The sequence below is a fragment of the Galeopterus variegatus genome, unplaced genomic scaffold (assembly GCF_000696425.1).
Source record: "Galeopterus variegatus unplaced genomic scaffold, G_variegatus-3.0.2 Scaffold1977, whole genome shotgun sequence".
Taxonomy (NCBI): Eukaryota; Metazoa; Chordata; class Mammalia; order Dermoptera; family Cynocephalidae; genus Galeopterus; species Galeopterus variegatus.
In genome coordinates this window covers 299,792-320,305 of record NW_007728088.1, presented here as the reverse complement: position 1 = coordinate 320,305, position 20,514 = coordinate 299,792, and the positions used below count along the sequence as shown (strand labels likewise).

The following is a 20,514-nucleotide window of genomic DNA, read 5'->3' as shown; positions in this document are numbered from 1 at the left end:
CTACAGATCCCTTGACAAAAATGCCTAAAACGTAAGAAACTTTCCCAGCAATACCTGTGTTATCAGAAAGGGAAAAGAGAAAGAAGTATATTTTTAAATTTTTCATATTATCACGAGGTTTTTTTTATATAGAACCAGGCTTCAGAACCACAAACCAGTTAAGACTCTTGCTGGACCGTTTCATTTGCTGTTAAATTAGAAAGGTGAGAGAACCAGATCATGGGATGGGACATACAGCAAAGGGTCACTTAGAAAGTCAAATGCACTACCTCTATGAAACAAAATTAAAGAATTTACTGAAATTTTATGTGGAGATAGTGAAAATACACATGGTACAATGTTTCAAGATCAAATAGAACTGTGACACAACACCATTCTATCTTCCAACCAAACCTGTCAGAATCTACCAGTAAGACTACATGGCAACAATTTTTTGTTACATCCTACCTCTTTATAAATCATATTTCTAATCCCCTGCTACTGTAACCTAATCACCGGAGTCTAAACAAACAAGTAACATAAACTTACATGATGTTAGAAAGCCCTTATCCTTTCCCATCACATCACTAAATCCTGATCCTTGAATGTTTAATGAGCCTCTGAATCACTGAGGAGGTTTTAAGAGCATGGAGTCTACTTGGTTTAAAAGTTTAAAAGAGGACTGACAACAATATTAAACATCTCCTACAAGGCTCAGGAAAGCCCACAACCTAGAACTAATCATGAAAGCACCTAAAACCATCACTTCTAAGTAGGGAGCATTTTATCAGCTTATTTGAAAACTGCTGAACTGATGAGCCCCAGTTCCTACAACCATAACACCCTTGGCCCCAGCTAGCCCAGCTACCCCTTCCTCAGGGGGGGTACCTTTACCTCCAGCCCTTCAGCCCTCTCATTTCTATTCCGCCCTCTTTCCCGAACCAGTCTCCCAAGCCCTGTCCCTTAAGGGCCCTGCCTGCTGAAGGCGACCCTCGCCAGTCCCTCAGGCCCCACTCTCCTGAAAGACACTCGCACAGCGCTACCCACTTAACCTCCAACGCGAAGCCACCGCTGCCCCCGGCCGCCCTCTGGCCCCTTGCCCTTCCCCCTCCTCCTCCAGTCTCGACAACCCTCCCCCGTCAAACTCCTGCCAGCCAAACCCAGTCCCCTCATGCTGCCTGACCCTCATCGTCCCCAAGCCTCCCCAAAGCCACAGCCCCGCCAGCCCTCTCACCGGCCGCCCCGCCGGTAAACGCTGTTCTCCAGCCCAAGGCTCACTGTTTGGAGTCTCCCCTCTTGATTGACGGCTTCCACTTCCTACCACGCCTCAGCGGAACCACCCCTGTAGCCAATCCCAGAAGCAAACTGGCTGTGGCCGGGCACCGCCCTTGGAGGTCAGCTTCGCCAACCAGCAAGTAGTAAAGAGGCGGACCCGCATCCTAAATTTATCCAATCCGCTGGGACTGGAGGTAAAACACAACACTATGTATGTTCGGGTGAAGCCGACGTGTCAGGTTCGGTTGCGAACGCAGGCAAGTGGGGAGGAACTATGAACATGTCTATTTTCTTTGCAGACAGCACCTTCGTAGCTTTGTCAAAAAAAAGCAACATGCTCCAGACTCCTGTCCCCCTCAGCCGAGCGTCTCGGATTGGGAGCCGGAGGACAGTGAGACTGGTGTGTTTACATCGAATTCTCGCGACAGATGGTTCGAAGCTCAAAGCACGTGGACATGGCAGCTGCCAATCACTTTTAGCTGGCCACTCAGCCATCCCGAGCCCGCCTTCTGTCCCGCCCTTCGCAATGTGTTTACCTTCCGGGAGCCTAGGCTGGCTGAGGTAGGGAATCTTGTCAATTTGAGCTAGGTTTGTAGAACACACCTGATTCCTACCTTACCTAAGTTTCTATCTCCCATGTCTTTGGGGAGATCTCGCCTTTGTCATTTCATCAGTTACATTTCTTTTATAAGAATAATATTTATGAGGCCGGCCCGTGGCTCACTCGGGAGAGTGCGGTGCTGATAACACCAAGGCCATGGGTTCTCATCCTGTATAGGGATGGCCAGTTTGCTCACTGGCTGAGCCTGGTGCTGACAACACCAAGCCAAGGGTTGAGATCCCCTTACCGGTCATCTTTAAAAAAAAAAAAAGAAGAAGAATATTTATGAACTTATTGAACGCTCAGCATAGTCCTTCATATACTTCATATACAATACTTAATATGTATTATCAAATTTAATGCTAAAGACAGTTTCATGAGGATACAGCTTATTAATAGGTATGGAACTTGTAAAAAATTGACTGATACAGAAGTAAAATTTTATTATTTTTGTTTGTTTTGTTTTTGACGTCTGGCCGGTACAAAAATACAGTTAATCAGAGGCTGGAGATAGATATAGGTATAGATAAAGAGATGGTAGATAAAAGTACAGAAATAATTGTATCCAGGAAGCCAATCATTTACTCTGGATGCTCAATTAGTGTCAATAAACAGAACTCTCAAAGTGTGCCATTTTTCAATGCAATGTTTGAACGTTGGCTGAAAAAGATTTTTTTTTTTCAAAAGATGACCGGTAAGGGGATCTCAACCCTTGGCTTGGTGTTGGCAGCACCACGCTCAGCCAGTGAGCAAACCGGCCATCACTATATAGGATCCGAACCCGCGGCCTTGGTGTTATCAGCACCGCACTCTACCGAGTGAGCCACGGGCCGGCCCTGAAAAAGATTTTTTTTTTTTTTTTTTTTTTAAAGATGACCGGTAAGGGGATCTTAACCCTCGACTTGGTGTTGTCAGCACCACGCTCAGCCAGTGAGCGAACCGGCCATCCCTATATGGGATCCGAACCCGTGGCCTTGGTGTTATCAGCACCGCGCTCTACCGAGTGAGCCACAGGCCGGCCCCTGAAAAAGATTTTTAATGTTCATCTTCCACTCAACAAATTCCCAGCATGATGGGCCTTTTAAGATTTGCTTCCTACATTAAACCCATAAAGACGGAATCTTTCAAATATTCTGAATTCCTTCTGTTCCTACTGCTATCACTGGCTTACTTCTTCATTTTCTTTGAAATGTATTTTGGGTGTTTCTCTTGTGCATATCTCATTTTCTCCACCTAGAAAGTTAAACTTCTTCTACGCATTAGTAGACTAAGATACTAAGGCTTTTACATTGTGAGGCAAATGTGATGACCACTACATTATAGAAAACTGGACTAGGCTTTTACATTGTTTTTTTTTTTTTTTTTTTTTTTCTTGGCAGTTGGCCTATACTGGAATCCAAACCCTTGACCTTGGTGTTACAACATCTAACTCTAGCCAACTGAGCTAACCAGACAGCCCCTTACATTGTTGAATCCCCCTCAACTCCTAACAGCCCTGAACACACAACAGGTATTTAAAAATTCTCCCTCCAAGGGTTCGGATCCACATACAGACCGGTTCCTGCTCACTGGCTGAGCGAGGTGCGGACGCAGCACCGAGGGTTGCGATCCCGTTGCCGGTCCCGGTCCGGTACGGGCGCGACACTGAGGGTTGCGATCTGTTGCCGGACACGAAAAAAGACAAAAAATAAAAAATAAAATAAAAATTCAAACCTGGAAATAAATAATAAAAAATAAAATAAAAATTCAGACTTATTTGAATTAAATAATTATTATTCTTATGTTATCCAGGATCCAGAGCAATAATCAAGGGGAAATCCAAGGAGACCAATAGGTAATAATCATAAATGGGATTAATCACAAATATGATAATAAATGTGATAAACAGTATTTGTATAAAGTTTTTCAATTTAAATAGGTGTTTTACCTTAAATAAGGAAAAGCAGAGGAACAAGACAGTGGAAAAGAGACCAAGGCACCTGCCCTGCTGTGGGTACTCACCTGTCTCAGGCTTATGAAGAAACTGGTTCTTTTTGTTTTTTGTTTTTTTTTTAAAGATGACCGGTAAGGGGATCTTAACCCTTGACTTGGTGTTGTCAGCACCACGCTCACCCAGTGAGCTAACCAGCCATCCCTATGTGGGATCCAAACCCGTGGCCTTGGTGTTATCAGCACCGCACTCTCGCAAGTGAGCCACAGGCCGGCCCCGAAACTGGTTCTTTTTGGTTTTGTTTTGTTTCTTTTTTATTTTCTTTAACATTTCCCATGCTGTGCCCACTTATAAGAAATAAAATTAAGCTGAAATTATGATGAACAAATACATAAATAGCTGTTTTATATGCAATATTAAATTCTGTAACTCTTTGACTCTACAAAAGTATGGAAAAATCAAGCAAACAAAAGATGATAAAGGATACACTTGTACACGGTTCATTTATTCATTCAACAAATATTAGAGTACCTATTAAGTGTCAGGCATTTTCTAGGTTCTGGGGATATAGGTTTTTGTTTTGTTTTGTTTTTGGCAGCTGACCAGTATGGGGATCTGAACCCTTTACCTTGGGGTTACCAACACCATGCTTTAATCAACTGAGCTAACCTGCCAGCCTTTGGGAATATGGTAGTGAACAAATCAACAAATCAATGTAGATGTCCTTAGCCAGAGAATTTACATTCTGGTGGGAAGACATAAATAAACACAGCAACAGAGAAATTTAAGTAGTGTAAAATGCTATGAAGAAAACGAAACCAGATAAATAGAGGTGGGAGATGGCTTATTTTAGATAGTGTGATCAGAGAAGGCCTCTCAGGAGATGACATTTGAACTTAAACCTCAATGAAGTGGGAAAGCCACTGAGGGAAAAGCAGTCCACACAAAAGGAACAAGTATAAAGTCCTTTTGAATTTCGGGCCGGCCTGTGGCTCACTCGGGAGAGTGCAGTCCTGATAACACCAAGGCCCCGGGTTCGGATCCCATATAGGGATGGCCGGTTCGCTCACTGGCTGAGTGTGGTGCTGACAACACCAAGTCAAGGGTTAAGATCCCCTTAACGGTCATCTTTTAAAAAAATAAATAAATAAAAGGGAATGAATTTTGAGGGAAAATAAGAAAACCAATACAGGTTAAGCAAAGTGAACTAAGTTGAGAGTGATTACAAAGTGGTTAAGAGACACAGTAAGGCTAGGCCTGTGAACAAAAGTGAATCCATTTTCCCTGCAGAAGACATTTTGTTACTTTCCCACTCCTTAGTCATGAGACCCACCCCCACAGGGCACATGATTACCCCATGGCCCACCCTGAAAAATAAACTGAGATAAGAGGGGAACAGAGATTCGCTGATTTGCAAATCCCCTCCTCAAGGCTTATTTACTGTAACTGTAAAAATTAACTTACAGATATACCTTATGACCCCTTTAGGAATTCCACATGTGCAAAAAACTTCAAGGTGATTGCTTCAATGACCCTCCTAGGGTGACGATAATGAACACCACCATCTTGGACCTACTGAGCAGGCACAAGGACCAAAGCCCTGAGCATGTGGCCATGACACAACCAGGAAGAATGGAATGGACCACCTCCAGTGATGCTGGCCTGCACCCTTAACTCTTTTCCCTATAAAAGACCCTGACAGCTCCCCTTGGGGGGCTAACTTTACTATAGCTATCCCCCTTATGGATAAGTCTATCTCCTCTTTTAATAAAGTGTCGCTTGCTTTACTGTTGGGTGCATTGTTCACTTCTATGACTTTGGGACCCAGGAGCCTAATTTGGTAACATTTTTTTGAAGCTGAGCCAGGAGATAAGGTCACTCTGGGTGCCAGGGATGGCCCTGGAATTTTCCCCATGTAGCACACAAGCTGTTCTAATATCTGCACCAGCAAAAATTGGAAAGCCTCAGGCACCAGAGAAGACCCCATCTGTAAGAGGCAAGTGGCACTGGGACTATCTTGCTCCCATGTCTCTGCTGCTGGTTAGTCTCTCCTGGAGCCCCATGGCTTAAATTCTGACAATATCTTATTCTCTTTTACTCTCCCTTTTTCTTTCCCTTTTCTTCCTCTTTAAAGTGACTGTCAGACAACTACAGCTTGAACTCCGCTAAACCTATGAGAAGCATGCTCCCTCTGGCCGCAGCGGCTTGCCCTGACAGGTAACTAGCAGAGTTGGGAAGGCCAGTCCTCCCCTGTGAAGATCTTGCTTGAGCAGGTTCTTCCTGACAGGGGATTCATGAGAGTAGTGGAGATTCATTCCCACACCACACAGTGACTGTAAGTCCTGAAGCCACTAGAATTCTCTTTACCTTTCTCTGATTTTCTGAGCCCTCTCCTGCTATTTGGTCGGATTGCATCCGCTACTATATAGGTGCACCCTGGAGGATTCCTAGCTATGCTTTGTTTCTCTGATTTATAAAGTGGACCCCTACTCTTCCTCTTTTCTCTTTATTTGCTTGTTTAGACAGTTGAATAATGGTTATCTGAATAAGTCTTCTCACTTTTGGACCTTTGAGTCATTTTAGTGTGAGAGGGCAAGCCAAGCCTGGTCTGCAGGTAACAGGAAAGGTAAGCAGTGGCCAGATGAAGTATGGTCTTATATAAAATTACATGGAGCTTTAATTTTATTCTAGGGTGGGAATCTATTAGAGGAATTTCAGCTAGGATGTGTCATCATATTTACATTTTTTTTTTTGGCGGCTGGCTGGTGTAGGGGTTTGAACCCTTGATCTTGGTGTTTTGGTTTTTTTTTAAAGATGACCGGTAAGGGGATCTTAACCCTTGACTTGGTGTTGTCAGCACTACGCTCAGCCAGTGAGCTAACTGGCCATCCCTATATAGGATAGGAACCTGTGTCCTTGGTGTTATCAGCACCTCACTCTCCCAAGTGAGCCACGGGCCGGCCCTGACCTTGGTGTTTTAACACTGCACTCTAACCAATTGGGCTAACTGGCCAGCCCTATGTACATTTTTTTAAAGATCCTGTCTACTATACGGAGAGAATAAACTGTTGTGGAGGAGGGGACAAGAGTGGAAGCAGCAGGTTAAATAGAGACACTGTTTCAGAAGACCAGGTGGGAGATTAAGTCTAGAACTAGACCTAGAATTAAAGTAAAGATGATGAAAAGTAGTTGATTTCAGAGTGTACTGGGCAGAATTGAACTTGGTAATGGGGTTGATGTGGGAGGGAAAGAATCAAAGATGATTCTTGTCTTGATTCTTGAATCAAGGATGATTCACCTCTGGTGCCATTTACAAATAGGATGAACTCTAACAGTTATACATTTTTTAGTGGGAATATATTTCTGTGCATTGGTTTCATGCTTTGTAAATTGTAGAAAGAATAGCCTCATATGCTTTTGGAGGGGGCAGGGACGGGGAGGGGCTGTCCAGTCAGGGATCCAATCCCTTGACCTTGGTGTTATAACAGCAACACCTCGCTGTAATCAACTGAGCTAACTTGTCCAGCAACATCAAGCTAGTGTTCTTTGTTCTTCCAATTGCTACCACGGCCCATCATGATAAATTACTAATGACTAAAATTGCCTCTCCTATAATCCTGGAGATCAAAAAACAAAAGCCCAAGAGAAGAATCAGGGGCTTTTGCATAACTATCCATATACAAAACAAGTTTCAAGGTTAGTGTGTACTTTGGGGTGTTTTTGTTTGTTATGATTAAGATTCGGGTTTTAGCCTTAAGCATGTCATTGCCTCACCACCAAAAACACCTGGATAAGGGCCGAGCCCGTGGCGCACTCAGGAGAGTGCGGCGCTGGGAGCACAGCAGCGCTCCTGCCACGGGTTCGGATCCTATATAGGGATGGCCGGTGTGCTCGGATCCTATATAGGGATGGCCGGTGTGCTCACAGCGCTCACTGGCTGAGCGCAGTGCGGCCGGTCTCAAAAAAGGACAAAAAAAAAAAAAAAAAAATCTAAAGCAGGTCCGGCCTGTGGCTTACTCGGGAGAGCACGGTGCTGGTAGCGCCAAGGCTACAGGTTTGGATCCTGTATAGGGATGGCCGGTGCACTCACTGGCTGAGCGTGGTGCAGACCATACCATGCTGAGGGTTACGATCCCCTTACCAGTCAGGGGAAAAAAAAAAAAAAATGGGCCGGCCCGTGGCTCACTCAGTAGAGTGTGGTGCTGATAACACCAAGGCCATGGGTTCGGATCCCATATAGGGATGGCCGGTTTGCTCACTGGGTGAGCGTGGTGCTGACAACACCAAGTCAAGGGTTAAGATCCCCTTACCGGTCATCTTTAAAAAAAAAAACAAAAAAACACCTGGATAATAATCACATGATTTCAGCAGTGGTAAATTAATGTTTTCACACACAACCATGTTGAATATTAATATTTTAATTTTCAGTGAAGTAAAAGGAAAAATAGGTCTTTAAAAAAAAAAAAACACATTTCGGGGCCGGCTTGTGGCTCACTCGGGAGAGTGCAGTGCTGATAAAACCAAGGCCACGGGTTCAGATCCCATATAGGGATGGCCGGTTTGCTCACTGGGTGAGCGTGGTGCTGACAACACCAAGTCGAGGGTTAAGATCCCCTTACCGGTCATCTTTTAAAAAAAAAAAAAACCACATTTCGGGCCGGCCCGGTGGCGCACTGGAGAGTGCGCCGCTTAGGAGCGCAGTGGCGCTTCCGCCGAGGGTTCGGATCCTATGTGGAGACCGGTTCCCGCTCACTGGCTGAGTGCGGTGCAGGTGCAACACTGAGGTTTGTGATCCCGTTGCCGGTCCCCGGTACGGGCGCGACACCGAGGGTTGCGATCCCGTTACCAGTCAGTAAAAAAGACAAAAAAGGAAAAAAAAAAAAAACCACATTTCTCTAAAATCTTCCAATTGTGAGGTAAAAATACATTAATTCCTTACTATATAGCCTTTCTTTTTTTTTTTTTTTTTTTAAAGATGACCGGTAAGGGGATCTTAACCCTTGACTTGGTGTTGTCAGCACCACGCTCAGCCAGCGAGCAAACCGGCCATCCCTATATAGGATCCGAACCCATGGCCTTGGTGTTATCAGCACCGCACTCTACCAAGTGAGCCACGGGCCGGCCTATATATAGCCTTTCTTTGAAGCATTCATTAGGTTGAAATTTTTTTTTTTGTCCTTTTTGAGACCGACCGCACCGGCGCTCAGCCACCGGTCATCCCTATATAGGATCCGAACCCGCGGCGGGAGCGCTGCTGTGCTCCCTGCACCGCACTCTCCTGAATGCGCCACAGCTCGGCCCAGGTTGAAATTTTTGAACATTACCTTTTTGATGGATCTTGGACATGACCAGTGCCATCTTGGACGTGACCAGAGGCAATTTTGGCAAGGCCAAGGACAAAATGGCCCCCAACCCCTCTCCCCTTCCCTTTACAAGAAGCCTCATGACTTCTGCTAAATAGAAGCTCTTTTGCTTCTGCATGGGTGCAATGCCCCTCCCTCACACTGCCCCTCCTTTATTGCTTTCAGCCAGCCCTTGGTGCCCTACAGTCTATTTAAGCTCTCCCACCCCCAGGCCTAGTGCTGTCCTCCATTTTGAGGGCAGCCCCAAGCTGCCCTCCACTTTGAGCACAGCCTGTCAGATTCTTTTCCTTTAATAAAGCTTGACCAGTACTCGGCATCTCGGCTCACTTTCTTTCACTTTTGTAGTGACAAAAGACAAGCTTACAACAAATTTAAAGATCTCAGTTGGCTTTTTAATTTTTTTTAATTAATTTGTTTTAGGCAGCTAGCTGGTTACAAAGGTCTGAACCCTTGACTTTGGTGTAATACCACCACACTCTAATCAACTGACCAGTCCTATTCTTTAGAAGATTATTTATTCATTTTTTCTTCTCCTGTCACTCTCACCAGGATCTCAATTGGCTTTACTGAGATTCTAGAATGGGGCATTTAGATAGAATTTAATGGGGCACTTAGTATGGAATTTAATAATTATATTAATATTTTTATTAATATTCTATATTATTATAAAATTATATATATTAATTTAATATTTATATTATTTTTATAATGTATTATATATTTTTATTTTAATAATTCTATTTAATATTTTATAGAATTTAATATTCTATATTAAAATAACAATTTCACCATAACCAGCCACACACAAAAAAAATTCAGAGTGCAAAAATGAACATTATATATGTATTTTGTTGTTACTCTAAAGCACAATCATGGCACAATAGAATGTTAATAATATAAGTATATACCACTCAAACAACTTAGAACAAAAATCCAGTAACATGAGGAACAGTTCACTGATTTATTAGATGAACGAACATATACCCATATAATCAATGAAAACTGTATGATATAAAATAATTTAAGAAATGTTGGGAATTAGCAGCACCATCCATTACTGAAACAGCAAGAAAAACTTCACATAGTTTAAGCAAACACTAGAAGGGGTAACTACTTTAAAACCTAATAATGCCATTGGTCTGGGATGACTGGAAAGGGCATTGTTTTAGGCACATGTACCTCCTTCTATGCCAAAGATTCAGTGAGTATTCTGGAATAAAGTTTTAGAAAAATGCTCCTGAAGTAAGAGATACTGCATAGTATTTTAACTGGGACAAGAAGACTAACATCCAGCTACTTTAGCATGGCTCAACCTTTCTTCTATGAAAAATTTATTTCTGAATTATGAAATTAGAAATAAAAATAATTTTTAAAAGACACTAGTCTCTAAGAAACATTAAATGGAACACAGGTCACTATGAAAATACATCACTTTTCCAGTCTGCTTAATAATTTACTTTAAAAAGTTGTGTAGTTTTCATCACGTGGCTCATACAAATTTTTTAATAAGCATTTTAAAATGTTCAAACATATTTCTAAAACCTAATAAATTCTTTTGATTTTTTTTAAACATTTAGCCCTGTTGTCACAATTACTGTGTATAAGAGACTGAGTTTGTGTAAAGGATACAAATTTACACACATTTTACAGCAACTTATACCCTAACATCTACAAAATTCACATTTATAATACAAGAAAGTAAAAGGCCAGGATAAAACATGAATTCCAAAAGTCAAACTGTATCCTCTTTTTGTCTCCTTAAAAAAAGTTCAACTTCGGCACCAAATTTTAAAAGCCCTCTTTATCCTAAGTTTGGAAAAACCCCATTTCCCAGATATATTTTAGCAAACACAAACAGTTTTCCTGTGCTGATGTAGTAAAGGATTTCCAATTTTCTTCTGGCCCCTAAGTCTGCGTCGCATGGTAAGTTTAACAGAGTTCTTTCGCTGTGAGGTTGTGGGCAGGCTTGCAGGCTGAGCACCATTACTTCGACTTAAGCAATTTCGTCTATGCTTCTTCATAAGGGGGCCAGAGTTGGATTCCTCTAATGTCCTTTTAAAGTTTGCTGGAGGCGTTCTCTCAACTTCTTGGGCTTTTATTTGACCAGAGGTTGACATCTTTAAATTTTTTTGGTCCATGATGGTGTTTGTTGAATTGGTAGGCACAAGGCCAATTGACAGGCTATTATTCAAAGAATCATGTATCCTTAAAGTCAGGGCTTTAGCGCAATTTTCTTCAAGTGGCTCTGGATCTTTTGAGGGTATGACTACAGCCTGGACACTCCCTCGAGCTATCTCAGCTGGGACCTCTAAAAAATTCTCTGAGAAGGCATTACTGCGAACAAAGGCAGGTAAATGGTCTTTAGAGTTGAGCCTTGGCCATGGATCCTCTTCCAGTGACTGAAAAACAAGAAGGTAGAACAAATAAGAAATAATTTATCCTAGAACTCAACAAATCCATGACGTGATATGAGGCTCCTTATGAAGTTATTAAGATGACAAAAACATGATATGCATTCACTCAATCATTCACTATATATACTTTTTTTTTTTGTCTTTTTTTTTGAGACCGGCCACACCACGCTCAGCCAGTGAGTGCTGTGAGCGCACCGGTCATCCCTATATAGGATCCTAACCCGCAGCGGAAGCACTGCTGCGCTCCCAGCGCCGCAGCCGCACTCTCCCGAGTGCGCCAAGGGCTCGGCCCTATACATATTTTTTTAAATTGATATCATTCACTATATATTTAATTGAACTGTGTGCAAGGCTCTATGGAAGGAAGCTGGATGAGAAGATGGCAAAATAAAGGTTGACAGTGACGTTGAATCCTGCGTTCAGGGTAATAAATGAAACAAAATAATCTATCTAAAGTAGATTAAAATTCATGTGATCACAAGTATTTTCTGTTCTCTAGCAGATAACCAAAAATAAGAATCTTAAGAAACAAGATTTCGAAACAGAACCTACAAATAACCACAGGCACACATTTACTCTTCCATTATCCTAGCCCATTCATTCAGTACCCAAACATGAAGATCAAAAGTACCACGTTTTCTGTTTACTTTTATGTGTAGCAATAACATAATCCTGATGAAATGGTCTAATTATTTTACACAAATGCCTTATGTTTTTCCACAGGGACCATCAAAAAATTGCTTTGAGGGCTGGCCGGTTAGCTCAGTCGATTAGAGCACAGTATTATAACACTAAAGTCAAGGGTTTGGATTCCCATACTGGCCAGCTGCAAGGAAAAAAAAAAAAAAAATTTTTTTTGAGAAGCCATTAACAAAATCCTAATTTTTAAAAAAAATTTCTTTTGAGAAGCCATTAACAACATCCTAATTTTCTGGTAATTCAAACAAATGTCAACCTATGTAAATAAATTTTCAATTTCACACACAGGATGACCGGATGAAAAAGAGCAGGTTTCTATTCAAAGACATTAAGATTTACAGGTTCATGTATATTCTGATTCTCTTCAAATATTACAAAGAAAATAATTTTAGAGCCAGAATGGTCTTTTTTTTTTTTTGTCCTTTTTGTCTTTTTTCATGACCGGCAACAGGATCACAACCCTCGGTGTCGCGCCCGCACCGCGCTCAACCAGTGAGCGGACCGGTCTCTATATGGGATCCGAACCTTCGGCGGGAGCGCCACCCCACTCCCAAGCGCCGCCCCGCTCCCAAGAGCCACACTCTACCGAGTGCGCCACCAGGCCGGCCCCAGAATGGTCTTTTGACATAAACCAGTTAGCTTAATCGTTGGTGGGATGGGTGGGTCTCACTAGGATAAGTGACAAATTTGTGTGGTTTTTTTGTTTATTTCCTACTTCCTAAAATCAAATTTCTGAATACTTAGTAGTGTGGGAAATGTGGAGTACAATTTAAAGCAACTATGTCATAATAAAAACTCAAATCAATGTTGCTTTGCACCCATCCCACAAACATTAGATGCTGTTCTGTGATTTGAGAAAAGAACATATGAGACCCTACTGAGAATGGCTAGGGAAACCCTAAATAAATAAAACAAATCAGAATCAACAGGGGGCCGGCCCGGTGGCGCACTGGATAGTGCGCCGCTTGGGAAGCGCGGCGGCGCTCCCGTCCGAGGGTTCGGATCCCACATACAGACCGGCTCCCGCTCACTGGCTGAGCGAGGCGCGGGAGCAACACCGAGGCTTGCGATCCCGTTGCCGGTCCCCGGTCCGGTACGGGGGCAACACTGAGGGTTGCGATCCGTTGCCGGACACGGAAAAAAGACAAAAAAGACAAAAAAAAAAAAAAAAAAAAAAATCAACAGGAACTTTAGGTATGGTTTTTAAAAGCTTCACAGGTCATTCAGATGTGTACTACTACTTTAAGTGTAATGCTCTAGATCTACATATACTCAGAATATCCTCCCATCTCCAGACAGGAAAGAACATTCTTCCTACCAAACTCAAACCTTTCAAAGTAATATTTTATAAAAGCATTGTCTTAATAGTTTCTCAAGGACAGAGTTAAAGTATAAATATTATCTCTCCCCCAAGTATGTAACATTTCCCTCAAGTGGACTCAATCAAATTCATCAAAATATTCTTCTGTAGACTGGTAAATGAATATGAATAAACACCTTTCTAAAACTGCTGTATAAAAGTATATTTACAATAAAAATGTTTAATGTGTCTAGAATTAAAAGGAAGTTGAAAGCATCCAAAATCTTGTTTCTAAAAGTATTTCAACTTAACCATACACATGAACATGCTTTACTGAAAAAAGAAGGTCCAATGGAGACTGGATATGATAAAAGGACACAGAAATCCTAGTTCCTAATTTGGTACTGCCCCAAATACACTACTTCTCTTTTTTATTAAAACTATACTTTCTTTCTGGAGCCATTGATCCATTTATTTATTATACACTGCACGGTTTATTGAAAGCCTGATTGTTCTTGTCTGTTTGAACACTGACTACATGTTGGGCAGCAATCTTAATTCAAGTTAATAGTGTTGAGATAAGAGTAACAGAATAGTCTCTTTTCTAGGATATTTACATATGGCTTCCAGTATCAACAATGAAAGCTGCATGTGAATTTATCCCCCTGCATTAGGTTGATTCAAATGTTTAGCCTAGTCACAAGAATGCTCTGGCAGATTACAGAAAAATAAGTAATAGGGGCTGGCTGGTTAGCTCAGCTGGTTAGAGTACAGCCTTATAACACCACGGTCACAGGTTCAGATCCCTGTGCCAACCAGCCACCAAAAAAAGAAAAAAGAAAAGAAGAAAAAGAAGTAATAAAAGTAATAAATAATCATTGACCAAGATTTTCTGTGCTGCTTTAACACAGAAAAAAAATGTGTAACAAGACCAGCCAGCAAGTAAATTCTGTAGCAGAAGGATTCCCACTGCCAAATAATCACATCACTACTTTGGGCACAACAAAAAAGGTACCTATCGGGGCCGGCCCGGTGGCGCACTGGATAGTGCGCCGCTTGGGAAGCGCGGCGGCGCTCCCGCCCGAGGGTTCGGATCCCACATACAGACCAGTTCCCGCTCACTGGCTGAGTGGGGCGCGGGGGCAGCGCCGGGGGTTGCGGTCCCGTTGCCGGTCCCCAGTCCGGTACGGGGGCGACACTGAGGGTTGCGATCCGTTGCCGGACACGGAAAAAGACAAAAGACAAAAAAAAAAAAAAGGTACCTATCAAGACATTTACTACAATAGAACATATTGCTCTAGCATGAATAACAAGGTTAGACATTAGATGGAATTCCTTTATAAAAGAAAAACAATAGGACAATTTCAGAGTTAACACAATTTATTATAATTTCTGTTTTGCTATGTCTTTTTAAATTCACAGATTATTTTGACACTTCAGTGCGCTGGCTTTTTTCCCCCCACTGCCTCTTTGAACTTTTCCTTTTCCTTCTTTTTTTGTTGACATTCTGTGGGAATACATTGTATATGTTAGTACAGTCAACTACTTAGACTTCTTGGACTCATCCCAGATAAACGTGTACTATTATTATTATTTTTTCTTAAGATGACCAGTAAGGGGATCTTAACCCTTGACTTGGTGTTGTCAGCACCACGCTCTCCCAAGTGAGCTAACCGGCCATTCCCTATATAGGGATCTGAACCCGTGGCCTTGGTGTTATCAGCACCACACTCTCCCAAGTGAGCCACGGGCCGGCCCCTAAACGTGTATTATTGCTAAGCCTTCTCACATATTCATAAAACATTTGTTGTAATACTGAGAGATCACCTCTAAAAATACATACTAAAATTTCACTGCTTCAGAGATCAACTTTCTTCTTTCATCTATCTTATAATCCAATATAAACAACTAATTACAAATTGAGCCTACAACATAACTGAAACTAAGTTTTAATTTTCTGAAACTCTTTCCTCTCTTCCCTCATTCCTTCTTCCTATAGCTCTTGGCTTGTAAAACATTCAAAATTAACCAAATTGTCATTATACTTATCTAGATGTCGTTAAACATGAGATAACTATAAAGATGAAATAAATCAGAGATACTTGTGAGTACCCACCTTTAAGTCAGTTAAGGTTAAAAAAAAAAAAAAAAACATGAAACAATTTCTTGGACAGGAATTTGCTTTTGTTACTTATTAGATCAGAGTCAACAATACTAATTATTCCGTTGTTGTTTTCTTTTCTTTTTTCTTTTTTTTTTTTTTTTTTGGTGGCTGGCCAGTAAGGGGATTAAAACCCTTGATGTTGGGGGGCCGGCCCGGTGGCGCACTGCTATAGTGCGCCGCTTGGGAAGTGCGGTGGCGCTCCCGCCGAGGGTTCGGATCCCACATACAGACCGGCCGCTCACTGGCTGAGTGAGGTGCGGGGGCAACGCCGAGGGGTGCGATCCCGTTGCCGGTCCCGGTCCGGTGCGGGCGCGACACTGAGGGTTGCAATCCGTTGCCGGCCACGAAAAAAGACAAAAAGGAGAAAACAAACAAACAAACAAAAAAAAAACCTTGATGTTGGTATTACCAACTGAGCCAACCAGCTAGCCCAACACTAATTATTATGAATTGATCTAAATATTTTTTCATATTTGGGTGGGTCCTATTGGCTAACAAATAATGCCTGCACATAAAGTTAGTGTATAAATAAATCTCCTTATCTTAACTTTGGTATTATTTCTCAAATTTTAAAAATATATTGTGTGTACAGTTTTACTAATGCCAATCAGCAGATTACAAAAATTTTGTTTGTTTTGGTGGATAGCCATGCAATAATTTTTGAGGTCAATACTAAGAATATCAAGGTCAAGGGTTTGGATCCCCATACTGGCCAGCAGCCCTTCACCTCCCCCCCAAAATGTATATTATGAATATTTATTCCTATTACTATATCTATTCCTATCACAATACCTCTCACCCTGACCCCTACCCTAATGCCTCCTTCTCTATTCTACCTAAACGTCAGTTATTCAAATGTGTCAGGGAACATAATAGTAATGAATACATTCAATATTCAGAAATAGGCAAATAACCTTCTTCACAGATTTAATAAGAGAATAAAGAGACCTTAAGGAGTTTCAATCTACATCATCACTAAAGGGTTCTCAAAGAAAAGAAAGCATTGACAAGAAATTTCTTTAAGAAAATTAGTATAAAATAATTTGTCAGTTTCTAAATGAAAAGATTCCATTTCTTTTTGCCATATATATGTTAAGTAAAGAAAGCAAGCAATAATAATAAATTTCCAAGTTTGTTTGTTTGTTTTGCAGCTGGCCAGTACAGGGATCCTAACCTATGACCTTGGTGTTATAAGGCTGCAATCTAACCAACTGAGCTAACCGGCCAGTCTTAAATTTCAAGGTATTGACTATAGGATCACAATGCCCCAAATTAAAGTTCTTTGACACAAAAAAACTGCCCGAATATTTGACAAAATTCCACTGCAGGGCTAACCAGTTAGCTCACTTGGTTACAGCACTGGTGCTGATAACACCAAGGTCCAGGGTTCAATCCCTGTACCAGCCAGACACCAAACCAAAACAAACAAACAAAAAAATTCCACTGTATTTCCCATTTTAATGATCAGTCTACTAAAAAATCATTCTCAGAAGACCAGGTTAGCCATGCTTTATATGAAAGTAGTTATCGATATTACTATTTTTTGGTAGAAAAAATTAGGAAGAAGATGCAACTAGGTATTTAAGTTCTTACTACATCAGAAAAAGGGAAATATGGTACCCATTTAAATTTACCTATTTCACAGCATATCTTAAATTCACTCAATATTAACATCAATAAGAAATATGAATGATGTTTCTCATCCATGTTAATATACAACCAGTTCTAAGGTCTGATATTCTCAGGTCCAGTTCAATCTTGATTCTATATGATCTTGTTCAGACTGTTTAATCTCTCATTATTATTATTATTTGGCAGCTGACCATTATGGGGATCCGAACCTTTGACCCTGGTGTTAGAACTCTGTGCTCTAACCAACTGAACTAATCGGCCAGCCCTTCTCACTCTTATTATTGATAACATAAAATAATATAGCACTATTTCTGGGTTATGAGGTTCAAATGAAATATTACATATGAAAGTGCTTCACAAACTTTCCAATGCTTTAAAATTTTCATGGTATTAGAAAGGGATCAATAAATTCCAAACATTAGTACTCTTCACTGTTATAACACCAGGTTCAAGGGTTCAGATCCCCGTACCAGCCAGCCACCAAAAAAATAAAGATAAAAATAAAAATAAAAATATATATATATATATCCTTCAGGGGCCACAGTCATCTTTCTATTTGGTGCTATACACACAGCTGGCATTCAGATTAGTAGTAATGTGAAGATGGCTCTCTGAATATAAGTTACATAACAAACATTCATCACTTTCTTGAATTTAGTTCAAATCCAAAATCCCATTATATAAAAAAATCCAAAAATTGTTTTCAGGCAACACTAACCAAAGAAATTCTGACTACTAGGGCCGGCCCGTGGCTCACTCGGGAGAGTGTGGTGCTGAGAACACCAAGGCCCCGGGTTCAGATCCCATATAGGGATGGCCGGTTCGCTCACTGGCTGAGCGTGGTGCTGACAACACCAAGTCAAGGGTTAAGATCCCCTTACCGGTCATCTTTAAAAAAAAAAAGAAAAAAGAAATTCTGACTACTAAAACATAGTTTAAAAATTACAGAACTATATACCTTAAGTGGTGGTGTAGAACATGGGGAAGGAGTCATCACGCAGCTTTCTTGGCTATTATAGGAAGGGCTATCAGTCAGGTTCAGATAGAGCTCATCTTCGTTGGTGAAGTTTCCCTGATTGTCCACTCCTGGAGAGATGCAGATTACTATGGCACTCGTGTTATCTGCTCGGAGCATACGCTGCCTCCAGCGGCCTAATGCTCGATTCACAAGCATTTTAGCACAAGATTGTCCATGCTCACCCTGTATTTAAAAGAACAAGGAGAAGGAAGGTAATAACTAAGATTTAGTTGCAACTCCATCTGTATCAAATTAAAAATGGGGTGTTCAATGTGGCCTAAATAAATAAAGCTCCCAAATTTTCAAACAACCACAGTCCCCATAACTATGTAAAAATAGTACTTTTCTAAATTAAAAAAATAAAAATAAAACAAGTTCTTATCCTGTGGTTAAATTTCACTCATGTATTTTTATCAAAAAACTAAGTCTTCACTGTAACTTTAATTAGAAGTTATATAAAAGTTACCTAAAAATGGAAGTAACATGAAGTTATTATAAGTGAACATAATCCACAAATAAGAAAATAAGGCATGGTGGAAAAAACTCACTGCAAAGGGCCAATTTCCTCCTAATAAGAGCTTCTGCAAATAAAAGACAATGACCTAACATAAAAATTGTCAAAGAATATGAACAAAATTCAGAGACAAGGAAATATAAATGGCTCTTAAATATACAGACATGGTCAATGTCACTCAAAAGAGGAAAAAAGTACCACAATAACTGGTTATGGTACAGAGGGCAAATATATACCAACAGAAAGAGTAAAACAAAGCAGAACAAAACAAAAAGAATCTCATGTTATGCAAATAAAAGTAACCTGGAATAAAACTTCCAGTTTCATACACAAATTCAAAATTTGCCAATTTTCAAAGAATAAAAATGAAAATTTGTGCTCCAGCTGGGTAGCTTGGTTGTTTAGAGTGTGACCTTGTAACACCAAGGTCAAGGGTTTGGATCCCCATACTGGCCAGCTGCCAATAAAGAAAAGAAAAGGTTGTACTCCAAAAAATAGGGTTATATGTCTTAAAAGTACCTTTAGTAATAACTGAATGATGAAAATGAGTGGACCAGCCACAAGAAAAAAAAAGAAAAGAAAAAAAATATGAGTGGAAATGTTTTAAAAAGAAATATATCATAAACTATACAATGAAAAAAATTTTAATGTTCTATATAATGTGATAAAAAATATATTAACGTATAGTCTCCATAACAACTTTTTGGTCAATGATGGATGGCACATATGACTGAGGTCCCAAAAGATTATAATGACCATACCATATAACCTAAGTGTGTAGTAGGCTATACCATCTAGGTTTGTATAAATACACTCTAAGATGTTTGTGCAAGAGAAATTGCCTAATGACACCTTTCTCAGAACATATTCCCATAGTTAAGCAATGCATGACTATACTACAATTATAAAAATATTAATGTACTGTATATACTGTATATTATATAATGTATTATAGTACCATAAGTAGTACATTAATATTTTTATAATTTACTATACATACTGTATTATAAGTCATCAGGTTGTCATCTATATCTCTGAAGTTTATATAATCAAACTGAATAAAGAACTGGGGTTTTTTCATCCTCTCCTTGGGAAAACAGGGTATCATCTTTATTTGGGATTGTCTTATCTCGGGCACAATATTCCCACAACACATCAGGGACAGCAAACTGCAAAAAACTCTCTCAGCAGCTTTGCTTACCACCCTAATATTAAGCCATCCTTGCATTCCCAAGATAAATCCCACTTTGTCATGATTTTTTTAAACACTGTTCTCCTCCCCCCGACCTTTTCTATCCAATTTTATTGTCAAGATTTACCAGTCTCATAAAACAAAGGTACTAATCAAATTACAGCTTGGGGAGACTTTCCATCTATATTTCCTGAAATTGCTTTATAACATGGGAATTTTTTTCTTTCTTTTAAAAAAAAATTTACCATGGAGGTTTTCTGTTCTTTCAGTGTTTGCTAGAATTTGCCTATATTTGTTTTCATATGTATACTTTAAAACCAATTAAATCGATTTTACAGTTAAAAGTGATTCAAGCTTTTTATTCTTCAATGAGTCAGTTTTAGTATTTTATACTTTTTTTTTTTTTTTTTTTTTTTTTTTTTTTTTTTTTCCC

The 20,514-nt window shown here is 40.3% G+C and overlaps 1 protein-coding gene across 1 annotated transcript in view; it reads right to left on the bottom strand.

The window, feature by feature from the left end:
* Positions 1-9,977: 9,977 nt before the first annotated feature.
* The window catches only part of PPM1D (protein phosphatase, Mg2+/Mn2+ dependent, 1D), a 63,912-nt gene continuing 53,375 nt past the window's right edge, over positions 9,978-20,514 (bottom strand). Inside the window, exons 5-6 of the mRNA XM_008579903.1 lie at positions 18,316-18,558; positions 9,978-11,547 (exon numbers count right to left, since the gene is read on the bottom strand). Coding sequence (XP_008578125.1) covers positions 10,990-11,547; positions 18,316-18,558 — 801 coding nt within the window. The 3' untranslated portion in view covers positions 9,978-10,989. The remainder of the gene's footprint in view (positions 11,548-18,315; positions 18,559-20,514) is intronic.